Source organism: Aureococcus anophagefferens, assembly GCF_000186865.1.
Source record: "Aureococcus anophagefferens unplaced genomic scaffold AURANscaffold_2, whole genome shotgun sequence".
Taxonomy (NCBI): Eukaryota; class Pelagophyceae; order Pelagomonadales; family Pelagomonadaceae; genus Aureococcus; species Aureococcus anophagefferens.
Genome location: NW_008705562.1, coordinates 1,015,452 through 1,031,532, shown reverse-complemented (window position 1 = coordinate 1,031,532; position 16,081 = coordinate 1,015,452). Strand labels below are relative to the sequence as shown.

The following is a 16,081-nucleotide window of genomic DNA, read 5'->3' as shown; positions in this document are numbered from 1 at the left end:
GAGGCGACGGCGGCCGCGGCGGCCGCGGCCGCCGCGTCGCCCTCGCGCGAGAGCCGCAGCGCGAGGAGGCCCCGCCGGAGCGCGACGTTGCGCCGCCGCTGGCCGGCGCGGCCCAGCGCCGCGGCGACGGCCCCGAGGCGCCGCCATCGCGCCGCGGCCCCGCGCAGCGCGCGGAACGCGCGGCGCCGCCGCGCGTCCGACGCGCGCGCCGCGGGCCGCAGCGCGGCGATCGCGATCGCGCGGCTCCGCGCGGCGGTGCGCGCCGTCGCCGCGGCGGCGGCCGCGGCGTCCCGCGCGGCCCGCTCCGCGGCGACGCGCCAGGCGCGGAAGCGGCGCGCGGCCGCGGCCGCGGACGCGCGTAACGCGGCGCGCGCGAGCCCGCGGGCGACGGCGCGGCAGCGGCCGCCGCGCGCGGCCGCGGCCCGGAGGGCGCCGAGGGCGCGGCCCGTGCGCCGACCGTCGGCGGCCGCCGCGGCGCGGCGCAGCGCGAGCGCGACGGCCCGGGGACCCGCGGGGCGCGCGGAGGCCCGCGGCCACGCGTCCCAGGCCGCGCGCCGCGCGCGGCCGTCGAGGGCCCGGCCGGCGCGCCGGAGCGCGAGGGCGACGGCCGCCGCCGCGAGCCCCGGCGGCGCGACCTCGACGACCAGAACGCGCGCGCGCGCGCGCGCCGTCGCGCCGCCGCGGCGGCGCGGCGCAGCGCGAGGGCGACGGCCACGAGGGCCGCCCGGTTGCCGCCGGCCAGCGCGGTCCACCCGCGCCGCAGCGCCCCGCGGCGCCGGGCCCGCGCGGCCGCGGCCGCGGCGAGCGCGGCGACGACGGCGCCGCCGAAGGGCCGCGCGGCCGTCGGCGCCGCGCCGCGCCGCGTCTGCGTCGCCGCCGCCGCGACGGCGCGCCGCGGCGGTGCGCCCGCGGCGAGGGCGCGCCACGCGCGGCGCCGCGGCGCCGCGAGGAGCCGCGCGACGCCGAGCGCGGCCGCGCCGCGCCGCCGCTCCGCGACGGCCGCGGCCGCGCGGCGCAGCGCGGCGACGCCGCGGCGCCAGTGGCGCACGCGCAGCGCCCGCAGCACGCGCCGCAGGGCGCCGAAGCGCGCGTCGCGCGACGCCTTCTCGACGGTCGCGCGGGCGCCGGTGCGCACGGCGTAGTAGTAGGGCACGGGCTGCGGCGGCGGCGGCGGCGACCGGCGGCGCCGCGGCGGCGCGAGGTCCGCGGCGCCGTACTTTTGCCGCAGGAGCTCCTTCTCCCGCCGCATGGTCGCGGCTATGGGGGCGCCCATCGTAATGCTTCGGGGCAGCCACGGGCCAAACCGCGTGGTTCACCGTCGGCTCAGTTGGCAATGGTGACGCGATGGTGACGCGATTGCCGTCGTCCATCTCTTTTGCCGGCCCAGCGAGGCGTCGCGTCGCGTCGTGCTGCGCATGCGCGCGCGCACCTCCTCCTCCATGGACGAGGACTCGGAGGCCTTCGAGTCGCTCGTCGAGGAGGCGCGCCGCGACGGCGACGCGGCGCCGCCGGCGCCGGCGCGCCGGGCGTCGGACCACCTCGCGGCCAAGGTCGTGCTCATCCTCGTCTCCTCCGTGCTCATCGCGTCGTCGGGCCTCGCCGTGCGCGAGGCCGAGGTCGACGGCGAGATCACGTACAGCCCGCTGAGCGTGACGCTCTACAGCGAGAGCGTGAAGCTGCTGCTCGCGTGCGGCATCACGGCCTTCGGCGAGCCGGCGGCGCACCGCGCGGACGCGCGGGCGCTGGCCGCGTTCCTGCCCGGCGCCTTCGGCTACTTCGTGCTGAACAACATGCGCTACAGCATGATCCGCGCCGTGAACCCCGGCGTGCTGGCCATCGTCTGGAACATGAAGATCGTCACGATCGGTTTGTTCTACGCGGCGCCGCCGTTCAGCCGCGTCTTCACGCGGCGCCAGTGGGCCGGCGCCTTCCTGCTCGTCGCCGGGAGCACGCTCGCGGAGCTGAGCCAGTGGGGCACGAAGAACGCCGAGGGCCAGTCGAACACGGGCGGCGCGTCCGGCCTGGCCATCGTCGCCGCGGCGCTCGTCCTCACGTCGTTCTCCGCGGTCGCCTGCGAGTACGCCTACAAGTCGACGGGGGACCTGCCGCTGAGCCGCCAGAATTTGATTCTGTATTCCTACGGCACGGCGTTCAACGGCGCGACGGCGCTCGCGTGGCGGTTCTTGGAGGACGACGCGTCGCCGTGGACGCGGGGCTTCACCGCGTGGACCTGGGCCGCGGTCTTCACGCAGGCGCTGTCGGGCTACATGATCGGGGCCCTCCTGAAATACGTGGACGCCGTGGGCCAGGTCTTCGCGGACGTCGTGGCCATGGTCTTCTCGGCCGTCGTCGCGGCCCTGTTCTTCGGTTTGGCCGCGAATGTGGAGTACGGCGTCGCGCTCTTGATCTGCTGCGGCAGCCTCGTGGTCTACTACTCCCAGTCCATCGCGGACCACGTCAAGCGCCGGCGGGAGCTGCGCAGCGACGACGCGCGCGCGCAGGCCGACGCGCGCGACCGCGCGGCCGCCGACGAGCAGAGCCTCGGCTTCTGGGCGTCGCGGAGCCCCCTCGTCGTCGCGGACCCGAAGCCCGGCCCGAGCATCGAGCTCGTGGCCGCGCGGAAGTTGGTGGACGCGAGCGACGCGTCGACGTCGCCGACGCATCGACGGAGCGTGGATAACGCCTAGGACCTTAGACGAGGCGGAAGATGGGGCTGTCGTCCGGCGGCGGCGCGTGGCGGCGCGACACGGCGCCGCTCCGCATGCGCAGCGGGTCGTGGCCCGAGGTCGCGCCGCGGCGCACCGCGCGTCGCCGCGCCTCGACGACGTGCGCCCCGGCGCGCTCGCGCGGCATCATGGCCACGTAGAGCGCGAGGCGCAGGAGGCTCGGCTGCTCGGAGACGCCGCGCGCCGCGAGGACGTGGTGCGGCGCGAGGTTCCGGCTCGCGCCGTTCGAGCAGTGCACGACGCGCGAGTCCCAGATGACGTAGTCCCCCGGCCCGAGCGGCGCGACCTGGCGCGCGGTCCGCGCGCAGTACTCCGCGTCGCCGCGGCCCGCCATGCGCACGAAGGAGCCGCGGCCCGCCTTGCCGCCGCGCGCGCAGTTCTCCGCGAACTGCTTGTGGGACCCGGGGCAGACGACCGTCGAGCCCGTGTGGCCGTCCGCGCCCCAGACCGTGAGCGCGCCCTGGTAGCCGACGAAGCCGGGATGCGTCGCAAAGTTCTGGTCCTAAACAACAACTTGTATGAACAAAATAAAGATATCGCTCTAAACGACTCACCAGATGGTACCAGCTCTGGGCCGTGCGCACGTTCGCCTTGCCCGCGTGCGCGGGGTGGCACGGGTTCCGCCAGACGCCGCAGCCGTCGAAGGACGTGACGAGCTGCCGCGTCGTCGCCGCCGGCTCCGTCATGTCCAAGCCCCAGACCGTGCGCCAGGCGTCGACGACGCCGGCGTGCTGCCGCGCGGCCCACAGCAGATCGCTCTGGCCGATGCTGCCCGTGTTGACGACGCCCGAATTCCTGTGGCCGAGGCTGTCGAAGACGCGGGGCGCGTGCGTCGCCGGCCGCGCGCGGTCGACGCCCTCGTGCTCCCGCTCCAGCCAGTCCCAGAACAGCGACTCCAGCCGCGACCGGTCGTCCGCGGGGACGACGCCGCGGAAGACGACGACGCCGAACCGCTTCAGGAGCGCGGCGCAGCGCGAGGCGTCGCCGATCGCGCAGACGGGCGTCTCGTCGCCCCAGGGCGGCTGGCGGCCGTCCGCGGGCCGCGCGCGCGCCGCGGACATCATCGACGCCATCGCGTCGGGCAGCCGGGGCGCGGGCCGTCGCGGCGCGGGCGCGGGCGCCTTGGCGCGCTTCGGCGCCGGCGCGGTCGCCGGCGGGAGCGGACGCTTCGCCGCGTCGGCGCCCGAGGAGGAGGCCTGGTCCGACGCGCCGGCGCCGTCGTCATCGACGACGATGACCTCCGGCGCGCTGGCGGCCGCTGCCTCCGGTGCGTCGGCCGCCTCGGGTGCGCTCGCGCTCGGAGAGACCTCCGGTACGCTCGCGCCAATAGAGGCCGGCGCGCTGTCCCGAGGACTTCCGCACACGCCGCAGGCGAGCCACGAGTCCACGTCGTTGATGACGGTACAAACGGCGCAGCTCCACGGCATCGTTAGGCCGCGCGTGTCGTGCTCTGAGCACTCGGAGGTCCATCGTTGAATAGCAAGTGAACTGATCGTGCCATTGGAGCTGCCGACTTGAAGCCTCTCACAAAACGAAACGGCGCCCGCGCGCATCATGCTCTCATAAGAGCAGCGTCGCGTTGACGCTCAGCATGCTCTGCCTCAACGAGCTGCCCGGCCGCAATGTGCAGTACTGGCACACGCTCGGCGCGCGGCCGAAGACCGTGGGCAGCCCCGGCCGGCGGCGGCCCATGAAGAACCGGGGCGGCCGGCCGCGGCCGCAGACGACGCCCGCCGAGTCGCCGAGCAAGGCGACGCAGCAGGCCTGGCTCGGCGAGCCCGGCCAGGCGCCGCGCTTCACGCCGGAGCCGCCCGGCGACGCCGGCGGCCGCGGCCGGCCCGAGTACGACGGCCCGCGGACGCGGACGCTGCACGCGCGGCCGCGGTCGACGCCGACGCCGACGGCGACCTTCTCGGAGAGCGGCAGCGGCTCCGAGAGCGACGGCGACGCGACGGGCGCGTCGCCCCTCGAGGCGCCGGAGAGCCCGCTGCCCGCGCTCCCGGCGGAGCGGGACGAGCCGCGGCCGGAGACGCCGGACAGCGCGTGCACAGACGACCTGCTCTACCCGCCGAGCCCCGGCCGGTCCGTCGGCGAGCCGAGCCCGAACTCGCAGAAGAAGAAGGGCGGCCTCTGGGCCATGCTCAAGACCAAGGACCTGGCCGTGGACGTCGCGGAAGACCTGCCGACCGTCGCGGACGCGCGCGCGCGACAGCCCGGCGCGGGCCGGAACCGCGGCGAGTGGGCCGTGGCCATGGGCCGCACGGCGCGCGACCGGAGCCCGCGGCGCGACGCGGGCTACACGGCGGCGCTGACGCGGCCCGTGCTCGTGTCGAAGATCCTCGAGTCGGGCGAGCTGAAGCTGCCGCACCGCCTCCGGGACGAGGGCGCGCTGAGCCTCGCGGCCGCGCTGTCCAAGGCGCTGACGGAGGAGAAGGACCGGCCCGTGAAGACCATCGACATCGGCTGGAACAAGCTCTCGGCGGCGGCCGTCAAGGCGACGGCGAACGTCGCCGCGGCGCCGGGCGCGCGCGTCGAGCGGCTCCTCGCCGCGGGCAACACGGTCGACTTCTTCGCGGCGCTCGAGGTCGCGCGCGTGCTCGCGCGCCAGGCCTGCGTGCTACGGGTCTTGGACCTGCAGCGCTGCGGCCTCACGGACCAGGTCGTCCACGTGCTCTTCGAGGTCGCGACGCGGAACCGAACTTTAGCGGCGCTCAACCTGCGGGAGAACGAGCTCAGCGACTTCGTGCGCGAGAGCGTGCGCGTCGCGCGCCAGCGCCACGCGGAGAAGCGGAGCATCCACGGGCTGAAGAAGAAGGACGAGCGCCGGGGCCACGTCGACCTCGCGCACCAGCCGAACGCCGCGAACAAGGGCCTGAGCCCGCTGCTCAAGGTCCGCGAGCCGTCGCACGGCGGCGGCCACGGCAACGCCAAGGGCGGCCACGGCGGCAACCACGCGCCGGGCCTGACGCTGAACCAGGCCGTGCGGCGCGTCTACGAGATCATCGAGGCCAAGGCCCAAGAAGACGCGACGCAGCGCGCGCACCACGGTGCGAACGCGCCCACGGTGCCCCTCGCCGAGTTCGTCACGACGTGGCACGAGCGGCGCTTCGGCGGCCGGGCGTCGGGCCACCGGAAGCAGCGCGAGCTGCTGTCGCTGCTGAAGGTGTCGCAGCACTTCAAGGGCGGCGCCGCGGCCGCGATGCTCGCCGCGAGCGCGCAGCACCACGGCGCGAAGCCCGGCGCGCCCCACGCCGTCCAGCCCCAGGACACGAAGCGGCGCATCGCCCAGCTCCTCGACGTGCTGGGCGTCGCGTCGGCGACGTGCGCGTGCTACACGCCTCTGACGGGCGACGTCTTCGTGCTGCTGCTCGGGCGGCTCTTCAAGCCGAACCACGTGGCCAAGGCGTTGGAGACGACGCCCCAGCTGCCGACCTACGCCTACCTCAACGCGCTCATGGGCGACTCCGCGGACCCGAACGTGCCCGCGACGTGGGACAACCCGCAGCTGTTGCCGCTCGCGAACGACATCCAGCTGCTGGAGATCGTCGAGCAGCTCGAGCAGCTCGGGAAGCGGCACCGGGGCATGATCCACCTGGACGACTTCTTGGACCACGTGCTCAACTTCATGTTCGCGCGCGCGCGGCAGATCACGGACGAGCTGCGGGCGGCGCTCTTCGAGCTCGGCGTCAAGGACAAGGCGGACCTGTCCTGGGACGAGTTCGTCGATCTTGTGGATTACTTCAACTCGGACCTGAGCCAGGAGAAGACCGTGGAATTGTACGAGGAGCTCACGGAGAAGCGGAGCCACGTGCCCCTGGAGGCGCTGGACAAGGCGCACGAAAAGGCGTCGCACCGGAAGAAGAAGGAAGCGGAGGCGACGGACGAGCTGCCCGAGGAGCGCGAGGCGGGCGAGCCCGTCGCCATCGATTTGGACCGTCTGATCATGGCGCTCTGGAAGAGCTCCGTCTTCCACGCGGCGGACCACAGCTCCGGTTTCGAGATCGCGACGAAGCTCATGCGGGGCATGATCTCCGGCGGCGGCGACGACGACGAACCGCCGACGTCGCCCAAGGCCGGGAAGCGCTCCTTGAAGGATGACGAGGAGAAGAGCGCCTACGCGGCCGTGCCCGTGGCGACGATCACGACGAAGTGGCGCTGCTCGCTCACGGAGCTCGACCTCGCGTGGAACCGCGTCGACGACCCCGGGGAGCTCACGGCGTTGATCAACGCGTCGCCGCACCTCGTCGTCTTAAAGTTCGCCCACAACAAGATCGGCTGCCCCGGCGCCGTCGCGCTCGCGGCGACGCTCGACCGCGCGGCGATTTTAGGGACGTCGCGGCCGCTCAAGAAGCTCGACCTCACCTGCTGCGGCATCGGCGCGCGCGGGGCGCTCGCGCTGGCGGACGTCATCGCCGAGCGGCTCAAGGTCCTGCCGAAGATCGTCGACGTCGGCCTCGGGCTGAATCCCCTCGGCGCGCTGGGCGCGCGCGCGCTGCTGCGCGCCGCGTCGCTCGAGGACGGCACGCTCCCCGCGGCCTCGCCGTCGAGCGCCGCCTCGAAGAAGGGCGCGACGCGGCGCTTCACGGCGAAGATGATGGCGCGCAAGCAGCCCAGCGAGCTGCGGCTCCAGCTCCGGGGCAGCTCCTTCGACGCGCCGGAGACGGCGGCGGAGTTGCTCCGCGCGTACGAGGGCAGCTGCGACGCGCTCGGCCTCGCCTTCGCGGACCCGGAGTGCGTCGTTTCTACTACCTCGGAACAGACCTTCAACATCGAGGGCTTCGAGCAGCGCGCGGCGGCGCGGCGCGCGATCCGCGTCGTCGCGCGGAGGCACGGCCGCTGGTTCGACAGGCTCGACTGGCGCTTCGCGTCGAAGCGGGGCTCCAAGGCCAAGAACTGGCTGCCGCTCACGCTGAACCGCGTGCTCCCGGGCGAGACCACCAAGAAGCGGCCCGCGCCGTCCGTCGCCGGCGCGACGCGGACCTGCTTCGACGCGCGGCGGACCGTGAGCCGGGGTAGGAAGACGAGCGGCCCGCCGGCGACGCGCGCGCCCGTGCTCGAGTGGCAGCCCGACGAGCCCTTCGTCGTGCCCCAGACGGGCGAGCTCCGGCTGCGCGTCGGCTACCGGCCGCGCGTCGCGACGGCGCTCCACTGCGCGACGACCGCGGGCCTCAAGTGCCTCCAGAGTTTGCTCTGCGACGCCGCGGGCGACCGCGACCGGCTCCTGGAGCTCGCCTTGATGGACGCGTCGCTGACGTCGGCCCAGGCCGTCGAGCTGCTCTGCGGCGTCTTCTACGCGCCGCCGGCCGCGGCGGCCCAGTGGCCCTCGGGGGAGGCCGCGGGCCCCGCGCGCGGCCGCGACGACCGGCGCCGGTCCGCGCGGAGCGCCGCGCGGCTCAAGGACACGATCTCCTACTACGCCGCGGCCGTCAAGGACGCCTGCATGGGGCTCGACCACCTCCCGAACCGGACGGACTTCGTCGACGACGACCACGTGACGATGCCGCAGACGCCCGACGTCGAGCGCGCGGTCGCGCGCGTGCTGCCCGCGCTCGTGGACCGGAGCCGCGCCGCGGCGCTCTGCCGCGTGTTCTTGCCGTCGGCGCGCACGGGCCGGTCCCTGCGCCGGCGCCTGGGCCACGCCTACGGCCCCTGCGTCGGGTCGCCGAACGGGCGGTACGCGCTCCGGCTGTGGCGGAGCTCGGACCGCCTCGCGCTGCGCCTGCTCCTGGAGCTCGACGACGCGGAGCGGCGCGAGCTGCGGGTGCGCCGGGGCCTGGGCCGCTTCGAGGCGTCGCACCAGCTCAGCGGCGACAGCAACTTAAGGGCCGTGCGGTGCCGCGCGACCGCGGCCGAGGACCGGCTCCGGGGCTCCGCGGCGCACGCGCACGTGCTCGAGGCCGCGGACCGGGCGTCGCTGCTCGAGGCGCTCCTCACGGCGCACCGGGCGTCTTTTGATTTGGACCGGCGCCGCGGCGAGCAGGCGGCGATCAAGTCGCCGGGGAACATTTTGGTGCACGTCGACTACGCGTCGACGTCGCGGCCGCGCCTCGGCGTCGAGCCCCACGAGGGCGAGGCCGTGCTGGGCATCATGGCCGCGAGCTCGTTGCCCGCCGTGGAGCCCGACCTGGAGACCTGTTTTCTGGAAGACGACGCCTGCGTCTGCCGCCACGCCGCGGCCGTCGACGCGGCCGCGGCCGCGGGCGACGCGCGGCCGCCGCCGCCGTGGCTCCTGGACCGCGACGACGCCGACGACCAGCTCAAGGTGCGCCACATCCAGTCGAAGATCCGGGGCCTGCAGACGCGCGCGCGCGTCGCCGCGCTCGTCCTCGACCGCGAGTCGCTCGCGGCGGCGACGCTCGGCGACGCGTCCGCGCGGACGTCCGCGACGGCGAAGAGCCGCAAGTCCAAGGGCGGCAAGAAGGCCAAGGGCGGCAAGAAGTCGGGCCGCGGGTCCCTCAAGGGCGCCGCCGCCGCCGCCGTCGCGGCCGCCAAGGGCCCGGAGGCGCTCGCGGCGTCGCCCGAGCCGTCCGTCGCGTCCATCCGGCTCGCGCTCCAAACAACGAGCCAGAGCCAGGGGGGGCGCCGGTCCGCGACGGGCGCGAACGCGCTGAGCCAGGGGTCCGTGACGTCCGAGGTCACGGGCACGGTCGCCGCGGAGGGCACGGTGTTCACCGTCGGCTCGGGCGGCTACGGCTCCGACGGCTTCGGCTCCGGCGACGAATTCGTGGACACGGAGGGCGTCGACCTGCTCTTCGTCGACTCGGGCTGGGTGCCCCACGTGCTGCCGCGGACGCTGGACCAGCTCGCGAGCCGCCGCGCGCGCGCGCGGCCGCCGGAGCGGCCCGACGCGAGCCCGGGGGCCGTCTTCGCCGCGGAGGCCGGCGAGTTCCGGGACGACGTGCTCGACGAGCTCCGGCTCCACTGCGGCAACCGGGGCCTGACCGTGGGGTCGCTGGCCCTCGTCGTCGCGCACTACGCGGGCGCGGCGGGGACGTACCGGAAAGGTTCGGCGGCCGCGGGCCACGGCGGCGCGTTCGTCGCCGACGGCCTGCGCGTCGTCGACGGCCGGCGGGCCGCGGACGTCGTCGTCGCCCTGGCGCCGAGCCTCGTGGACCTCGAGAACCTCGCGGGCGACCTGCTGCTCCGGCTGCCGTCGCCCGTCGCCGCCGAGGTCGCGGACCGCCTGGGCCTGCTGTGCGTCGCGCGGCCGCCCGACGCCCACGGCGACGCCCGCGACGGCTTCGTGCTGGGCACGCGGCGCGCGAGGCTCGACCTGGCCGACGCGGACCACCACGCGGTCGCGACGGCCGCGCTGACCGTGCTCTACCGCGAGCGCGGCGCGAGCCTCGACGGCTGCTGGTACCGGTCCGGCGACGCCTGGGACGCGGACGTGCTCGAGCCGCCCCCGGCCTGGCGCGGCGAGGCGTCGAGCGACGTGGCCTACCTGACGCCGCGCGCCGCGGAGCTGTCCTTCGAGGCCTACGCGGAGGCGGGCCGGCGCGACGCGCCGCTGCGCGCGCGCGTCGGCCGCCACCTCTTCCTCTGCCGCTCCACGAAGGCCAAGGTCGCTCTGGAGGACCGGGAGACGGCGCTCCACAAGAAGACGTCGCCCCACGACGGCGCGCTCGCGGAGGAGCGCGTCGACGCGCGGAGCCGCTGGTCGCCCGAGCAGGAGGACCTCGCGCGCGACTCGCCGCACTGCGTCGGCCTCATGGAGGCGCTGCGGTGGAGCCAGGCGAGCAACTACGCGCGGTCGGCCATGATGCTCCAGAAGGTCTGCCGCCAGTACGCGGAGCGGCGCGAGATCCAGTCGTCGACGATGGCGGAGCAGATCGACCGGAATTTACGGGAGTACCCGGGCCTGAGCCCCATCCTCAAGATGATCGACCTGCACATCCCGGAGCGACCGACGCCCTACGAGGAGGCCGTGGCGTGCTTCAACGCCGTGCTCCGCGACAAGATCTCCGCGGACGAGACGTGCGAGCGGAAAAGGCAGGCGAAGATGCCGTTCACGCAGTTCCTCCTCAAGTGGCACACGATGCGCTACGGCGCGTGCTACATGGCGCGCACGGAGCAGGGGCAGCTGCTGGCCTTCGTCCAGGACTTCGTGCGCCACTGGCGCCACGAGCACGCGGAGGCGCACGCGATGTCCGCGGTGACGCGCCACGCGATGGCGCCGCGCATGCGCCAGTGCTGCATCATCGCGGGCATCGCGCCGCTCCAGGTGCACCTCTACTCGCCGATCATCGCGGAGCAGTACGTGCTGTTGCTGCGGCGCCTCGCGCCGTCGACGTTCGACCTCGAGCGGTGCCTCGACTACACGTCGGCGCCCGGCGGCGCGGCGCGCGGCAACCACGTGGCCCTCGACGCGGCCATCGCCGCGGTGACGGGGTCCGGCGACCGCGACGACAGCGAGGACGAGTACGACGACGAGGAGGACCACGGCGTCGAGGTCGACGCGCCGTCGACGTGGGACGCGCCCATCCTGCTCGCGCTGACGGGCGACGCGATGCTGTTGACGCTCGTCACGGACATCCGCTCGAAGGCGAAGCGGGGCTTCGTCGACCGGCGGAAGACGACGCCGCTCTCGGGCCGCGAGTCGTTCAAGGACGCGGAGAAGGACCAGCGGGTCTTGGAGACGGACGACCTGCTGGACACGGTGCTCAAGTTCCTGCTGGACCGCGCGTCGGAGATGCACACGCACCTCGTGCGCATCTTCGAGAAGGTGCGCAAGTCGCGGCCGCGCCTGTCGCTCGACGACTTCCACCTGCTCCTGTCGCGCTACTTCGGCGCCGACGACGTCGCCCACACGTCCCTCGCGACGTCCCTCTTCGAGTCCATCGCCAAGGTGCGGCTCGGCACCGACGGCTCCGAGGCCGCGCACGTGCAGATCAACTACGAGGAGGGGGTCGTCGTCGACCCGACGCGCGCGGCGACGAGCCTGTGGAACGCGGGCATCTTCCCGACGAAGCGCATGAGCCACCTCGCCACCTGGCCGTTCTAAGAGCTATGTCGGGGTCGTTTTTTTTAGTCGTCGCGGTCGCTGCGCCAAAAGGCGAGGACGTGGCCGAAGACGCCGTCGGGCGTCTTCAGGAAGAGCCGCTCGTGCGCGCGCACGCTCGACGACGGCGCCGCGCGGCCGCGCTCGCGGAGGGTCGGGAGGCGCTGGCGGAGGGCCAGGAGTTCCTTGCGCGGCGCGTCGATGTACGGGACCCAGCCGCCCGCGGCGCGGACGGCGGCGAGGAGGTCGGCCGTGGCCATGGAGCCGCGGAGTTGCGCGACGCCCTCGGCGTCTCGGCCCGTCGAGCGCGTGCGCGCGTCGAGCGACGCGCCGCGACTCAGTAGGAGCTTGCACGTCTTGGAGTTATTGTGCCGGGCTGCTTTGTGGAGCGCGGTCCAGCCATTCGCGCTGACGTTGTTGACTCGTGCGCCCGCGTCGAGCAGCAGGACGGCGGCGTCGCAAAAGTCGTATTTTGCGGTAATGTACAGTGGCGTCAGGCCAAGTGGACGTCCCAAGTGGGATGGCCAGCCCAAGTGGACGTCGGCGCCCTGTTGGAGCAGCCATTTTATGGCCGAGCACCAATTGTAACCAGCTGCGTAATACAGGCGCGTAAAACTAGTCCCGCTCTCGATCACACCAGCATCTCCGTCGGGTCTCGCGTCAACGAGCGCGTCAAGGTAGCCGCCCGAAGCGTGATACTGCGCAGTTTGGACGATGAACGAGCACTCCTGCGAGGTGACCATCGCGCCGGGCTGCAAGGCCTAAATTGAACTCGATGGTGCAGCTGTGCAAGCGCGCCAGCGGAAACCTCGAGATGGCCACTCGACCGAGCGCGCAAGCGCTCGCGAATGCCGCTCGCGCGGTATCGGACGACAAGCCGCGGCGCAACCGGCGCACGAAGCCGGAGGCGGCGAACGCGCCGCCGCCGCCTCCGACCGAGAAGCGAGCGGCGCCTCGCCCGAAGCCGAAGCGGCGACCGAACCGCGCGCGGCGCGACGACGGCGCGAGCGCCGCGGCGGAGGCGGTCGTCGCTCGGGATCCTCGTGCCGTCGTCGCGGCCGAAGCGCCGAGATCCGCGGAGGTGTCGCCGGGCATCCTCGACGCCTGGGTGGCGACGCAGCTGCGGCGCGGCGTGAAGCCGTCGATCCCCGACGCCATGGGCTACCTGCGCAGCGTCGGCGTGAACCTGCGCCAGCTCGACGACGACCGGCGGCAGGCGTGGCTCGACGCCATCGAGGCCACGGTCGACCGCGCCGCGGCGGCGGACGACGTTTCGGAGGCCGCGGAAGCGCCCGCGGAGGCGCCGGCTGTGATCGTCGTCGAAGCGCCGGTGGCGACCGCCACGGAAGCGCCGGCGGCGACCTCCGCGGAAGCGCCGGCGGCGACCGCCGCGGAAGCGCCGGCGGCACAGGCGATCGTCGTCGAAGAGCGCTGGAAGCCCCTGCCGCCGCGGCGCCGCGCGAAGCGCCCCGCGAAGGACTCGTCCGCGGTCCCGGCGCCGCCGGCCCCGGCGGACGCGCCCGCGGAGCAGGCCGAGCGCCATCGGGACGACGCCGCGTCGGAGGCGACCGCCGCGGAAGCGCCGGACGAGCCGACCGAGGACGCGCCGGCCGGCGGCGACGCGCTGCCGGACGAGGACGCCGCCGTCGCCGCCGTGGGCGCCTCCCTCGCCCGCGCGCGGGCGGCCATCGGCGAGGACGAGGCGCTCGCGGAGCGCGCCGCGGACGTCGCGGCGCTGTCGCTCCTGCGATGGCTCGGCGAGGGCCTCGACGAGGCTTCCCGGGCCTACGTGGCGAAGATCGTCGTCGACGAGGCCCTCTCGGAGGACGACGCCGGCGACGCCCTCGCGAGCGCCGAGGAGGCCGCGCGGCCCTTCCTGCTCGAGGACGAGGACCGCGCGGACCTCCGGCGCGTCCTCGCCGCGGCGGCGGCCGCGGCGTTCGCCGCGGTCGCCGACGGCCACGCGTCGACCAAGGCCGCGCAGCTGCGGTCCCTCGGCTCGTTGCGGGAGTGCTTCCCGCAGGTCCGCGAGGCGACGGTCGCCGCGTACCTCGCGGAGCACCGCGACGTCAACGCGGCCGCGGAGGCGCTCTACGCCGAGGCCGAGCGCGTGCTCCGGGACATGGAGCAGCAGGAGAGCCTCGACCGCCGGGTCGCGCGCCAGGGCGCCTTCTTCACGCACCGCCTCTCGAAGGACGAGCGCGCGCGATTGTTGGACGAGTTCGCGTCGCGGCCGCCGATCCCCGCGGGCGGCCACACGACGGGCTGCCACGTCGCGCCGGGCAAGAGGGAAGCCCGCAAGCAGACGCGCTACCGCGACGGCAAGGTCGCGACGCTCACGGGCGAGAAGTTCCTCGTCCAGCCCAAGGAGACGGCCGACTTCGTCAAGCAGACGTCCGTGTCCCTCCGCATCTACGCCGGCGGGCGGACGCACTAAGGTTTAGAAAGCGGCAGTCGTGGGGACGAGGCGCGGCCCTAGCCCGAGATGCGCTCGACCTCCTCCGCGCCCCAGCGCGAGGACACCTTCTTCGTGTTCTTGACGCGGTTCGCGTAGGCCGCGTCCGTCGCCGTCTCCGCCGCCGCCGCGGGCGCCGCGTCCGCGGCCGCCGCGACGAGCGCGTCGACGGCGTCGAGGCGCTCGAGCTCCTCGGCGCCCCACCGCGCGTTCACCGACTTGCTGCCCTTGCGCCTCAGGTACGACGGGTTCACGGCGCCGGCCGGCGCGGCGGCGACGGGCGCGGCGGGCGCGGGCGCGGCGGGCGCGGGGGCCGCCTTGGCGGCGGCGGGCGCGGCCTTGGCGGCGGCGGGCGCGGGCGCGGCCGCCGGATCCATGACGATCTTCGTCGCCGCGACGGGCGCCGGCGCCGCGGCGGGCGCCGCGGGCGCGGCGGCGACCCCGGCGAGCTGCGCCTCGAGCTCGGCGATGCGCGCCTCCATCTCCGCCGTCGCCTCGGCCTTGGCGCGCGTGATGGCCTCGAGGCGCGCCTCGTGGGCCTTCGCCATGTAACTGATCATCCACTCCTGCTGCTCGTCGATCTCCGTGGACCGGCGCGGCGCCGCGCGGAGGGCGCGCGGGCTCCGGGGGACCCAGGCCGTCGCCACGGCGAGGACGAGGATGGCTGTAATCTTGGTTGCCATGTTGTCGCGTGACGAAGACAATCGTCGCGGCCGCTCGAATCGATTCGCCGTCGCTGCTGCTGCCTTCTCGCGCCGTCAACAGCGAGCATGGCGGCTCTCCGATGCATCCTGACCATTGCCGCAGCCTCGGCGCTGCCCCAGGGCTGGGAAGCGACGCTCACGAAGGAGCTCCAGAAGATCGCGGACCACGAGACCGCGAAATGGAACACGTCCTTCAGCATCGCGTTCCAGAACGGGGCTGGGTCCGCGAGCGCCGCCGCGGGCGACATCGGCGGCGGCAAGGTGGCGACAGTCGACGACGACTACGTCTGGGGCTCCGTGACCAAGGTCGTGACGGGCGCGTCGATCCTCAAGCTCGCGAGCGAGGGCCGCTTCGACCTGCGATCGCCGATGGCGCCGCTCGTCGACCGCTTCCTCGCGAAGCTCTCCAAGCAGCCGGACTCAGCGTCGAGCGACGGGAGTGTTTTTTCGCGTGAATGTCGCCTGAAGATGTGAAGAAATCCGACCCCGTCGCACTTGGTAGGCCGGACTGGCGCCACGACTGGTCGAGCCTCGGCGAGCTCTGGGGCGACCAGAACGTGTCCACGGCGACCATCGAGGAGCTGCTCCACATGCAGTCGCGCGTGCCTGATTTCGACACGGCGACGCCGTGCGGCCGGTCGTCGGGCCCGGGCTGCGCGCCCACGGACGACCTGCGCAAGACGCTCTACCGCACGAAGCAGGGCTTCACGCCGCCGGAGCTCCTCGACGTGCCCTGGGTCGCCCACCGGTGGGCGGCGAAGTGCGCGAGCCGCCACGAGGGCATGGCGCCGTTCTGCTACTCGTCGACGAACTTCATGCTCCTGGGCATGATCCTCGCCGACGCGCTGAACGCGTCGTCCATCGAGGCCCTGGACCAGGGCCATTTTTTACCGGACGAGCTCCGGACGAGGCTCCGCTTCGCGAACGACGGCCGCCCGCCGTCGGCGTACTCGCCCGTCCACGGCATCGACCGGACGTCCTACAACGTGCCCAAGGGCGCGAAGAACGACAACGACGACTCGTCCGTGCCGGGCGTCTTCTCGGGCTGGACCGCGTCCGACGTCGTCGGCCCGCCCTCGGCCATCGCGGACCTCGCCTTCCAGGTCTACGCGGCGCACGCCGTCGCGCCCGCGGCCTACGTGGCGAAGATGGTGCCGTCCGACGGCGGCGACGGCGCGCCCTACGAGATCTACGG

General features: G+C 74.2%; 3 protein-coding genes across 3 annotated transcripts in view; 1 reads left to right on the top strand and 2 right to left on the bottom strand.

Moving 5' to 3' along the window:
- Positions 1-1,249, bottom strand: part of AURANDRAFT_61130 (hypothetical protein) — a gene marked incomplete at both ends in the record, with an annotated part of 3,057 nt that extends 1,808 nt beyond the window's left edge. Inside the window, 2 exons of the mRNA XM_009034755.1 lie at positions 9-635; positions 710-1,249. Of these exons, the coding sequence (XP_009033003.1) occupies positions 9-635; positions 710-1,249 (1,167 nt within the window). The remainder of the gene's footprint in view (positions 1-8; positions 636-709) is intronic.
- Positions 1,250-2,691: 1,442 nt separating this feature from the next.
- On the bottom strand, positions 2,692-3,799 carry AURANDRAFT_61129 (hypothetical protein; the record flags this gene model as incomplete). The annotated part of the gene is made up of 2 exons (XM_009034754.1): positions 2,692-3,228; positions 3,281-3,799. 2 exons carry the CDS (start codon positions 3,797-3,799, stop codon positions 2,692-2,694), a joined length of 1,056 nt encoding a protein of 351 aa, XP_009033002.1.
- A 518-nt stretch (positions 3,800-4,317) lies between these two features.
- Positions 4,318-14,164, top strand: AURANDRAFT_70676 (hypothetical protein; the record flags this gene model as incomplete). Its single annotated transcript, XM_009035193.1, has 4 exons — positions 4,318-11,723; positions 12,333-12,336; positions 12,809-13,036; positions 13,139-14,164. 4 exons carry the CDS (start codon positions 4,318-4,320, stop codon positions 14,162-14,164), a joined length of 8,664 nt encoding a protein of 2,887 aa, XP_009033441.1.
- Positions 14,165-16,081: the final 1,917 nt, after the last annotated feature.